We start from the raw sequence: 1,771 nt of genomic DNA on the forward strand, positions 1-1,771 counted from the left end.
GCCGCGCCGCGCCGTGCCGCGCCGTCGGAGCGCTCGGCGTTTAAATGCCCCCGACGCGGCGATCTATCAGCGGCAGGAGCCGGGAAAGTCCCGCAGGCGCCGCAGCCATTGGCTGCCGCCCCCCACGTGCCTGCCCGCTGCCTGTACCTTCGTGTCATTTTCCTGCCGGCCCCATGGAGGAAGTGGGAAAGTTGGCGCGGCCCCGCCGGACGCTGAAGACCCGGTGGCGGCGTGACAGAGGGACGCGGCGAGGATGAGCTCCTTCCTCGAGTACCCCGTCCTCGGCGGCGAGGCGGGGGGCTGCGCCGCCCGCGCCTACCACCCCGACCACGGGATTACAACTTTCCAGCCCTGCGCCGTCAGCGCCGGCAGCTGCAGCGGGGAGGACCGCTTCCTCGCGGGCCGCGGGGTGCCTATCAGCCCCCACCGCCACCACCACCACCCCCCGGCCCAGCCCGCCGCCTACCAGCACCACGGCGGCCTGGGGGTGTCCTACGCGCACCCCGGCTGCGGCCCGACCTACGGCGCGCAGGGCTTCGGACCGGCGTACGGCCCCTACCCCCTCGGGCAGGACGCGGAGCTGGGCGGCGGCTTCCCCCCCTGCGCCCCCGCCGTGTACTCGGGGAGCATCTCCTCCTCCGCCGCCGCGCAGCACCCGCACCAGGGCTACGCGGGGGGTCCCGCTCAGTACGTGCCTCCCCCCTACGGGCAGGAGCAGCAGAGCCTGCCCCTGGGCACCTACAACCATGCCCTGTCTCCCCTCCACGCCGGCCACCGGGAAAACGCCCGCTCCCCCTCGGCCGAGACCTCGTCGCCGGCGCAAACCTTCGACTGGATGAAAGTGAAAAGAAACCCACCCAAAACAGGTCAGTGGCCGGCGGGAGGGCAGGACCGGGGCCGCTCCTCTCTCTCTGTCTCTCTCTGTCTCTCTCTCTGCCGTGGGTGCGGGGGAAGCGGCGCGGTGCCCCGCGGGGCGCTGGGCAGGTAGGGCGGCCCGCACCTCTGGGAGCAGCCGCAGCCGTCTGCCCGCGGCGCTGAAAGGCAGCGCCGCTTATTCCTGACCCCCCCTCTCCGCCTCTCCCGCGGTCATATTTCTTGTAATTCATAAACCACTTATCAAGTTTCCTCCGACACTAGAGGCTGACTCCGGTTTAGCACCTCGCACTCCATCACTCACGCTGCCGGGGCTTCCCTCTTATCCTAAGAAGTTCTTGCTCCCTATCGCTCGGCCGGTGTGGACATATTGATTACGTCGCCTATAAATCATTTGCGCTTACTTAACCGCTGCGTGTCCCCTCGCAGGCAAGGCTGGCGAGTACGGCTTCGTGGGGCAGCCCAACACCGTCAGAACTAACTTCACCACCAAGCAGCTCACCGAGCTGGAGAAGGAGTTTCATTTCAACAAGTACCTGACCAGAGCCAGGCGGGTGGAAATCGCCGCCTCCCTCCAGCTCAACGAGACGCAGGTGAAGATCTGGTTCCAGAACCGGCGGATGAAGCAAAAGAAACGGGAGAAAGAGGGGCTGCTGCCCATCTCCCCCCCCACCCCCACGGGCTGCGAGGAGAAGGCGGAGGAGTCCTCGGAGAAGTCCTGCTCCTCGCCCTGCAGCGCCTCGCCCGCCTCCTCCGCCTCGGACACGCTCGCTGCCTCCAACTGAGACCCGTCGCGCCCCGACGGCCAGCGCAGCTCCTGTCCGTTCACCGCGGTTATGTCGGTCCCTCGCTCGGTCCCTCGCTCGCTCGGTCTCCCCGAGAGGTCCCGGCGCGCCGG

General features: G+C 68.5%; 1 protein-coding gene across 1 annotated transcript; it reads left to right on the forward strand.

Moving 5' to 3' along the window:
* The first annotated feature begins 253 nt into the window (after positions 1-253).
* HOXA1 (homeobox A1) lies at positions 254-1,658 on the forward strand. Its single transcript, XM_010577651.1, has 2 exons — positions 254-866; positions 1,303-1,658. The coding sequence occupies exons 1-2, from the start codon at positions 254-256 to the stop codon at positions 1,656-1,658; spliced, it is 969 nt and encodes a 322-aa protein (XP_010575953.1).
* The last annotated feature ends 113 nt before the right edge of the window (positions 1,659-1,771 follow it).

This window comes from Haliaeetus leucocephalus, unplaced genomic scaffold (genome assembly GCF_000737465.1).
Source record: "Haliaeetus leucocephalus isolate CR32 unplaced genomic scaffold, Haliaeetus_leucocephalus-4.0 Scaffold566, whole genome shotgun sequence".
Lineage (NCBI taxonomy): Eukaryota > Metazoa > Chordata > Aves > Accipitriformes > Accipitridae > Haliaeetus > Haliaeetus leucocephalus.

Coding starts and splice junctions, on each gene's coding strand:
- HOXA1 (XM_010577651.1), top strand. CDS start 254: ATGAGCTCCTTCCTCGAGTACCCCGTCCTCGGCGGCGAGGCGGGGGGC. Junction 867..1,302: donor AAGAAACCCACCCAAAACAG/GTCAGTGGCCGG, acceptor GTCCCCTCGCAG/GCAAGGCTGGCGAGTACGGC.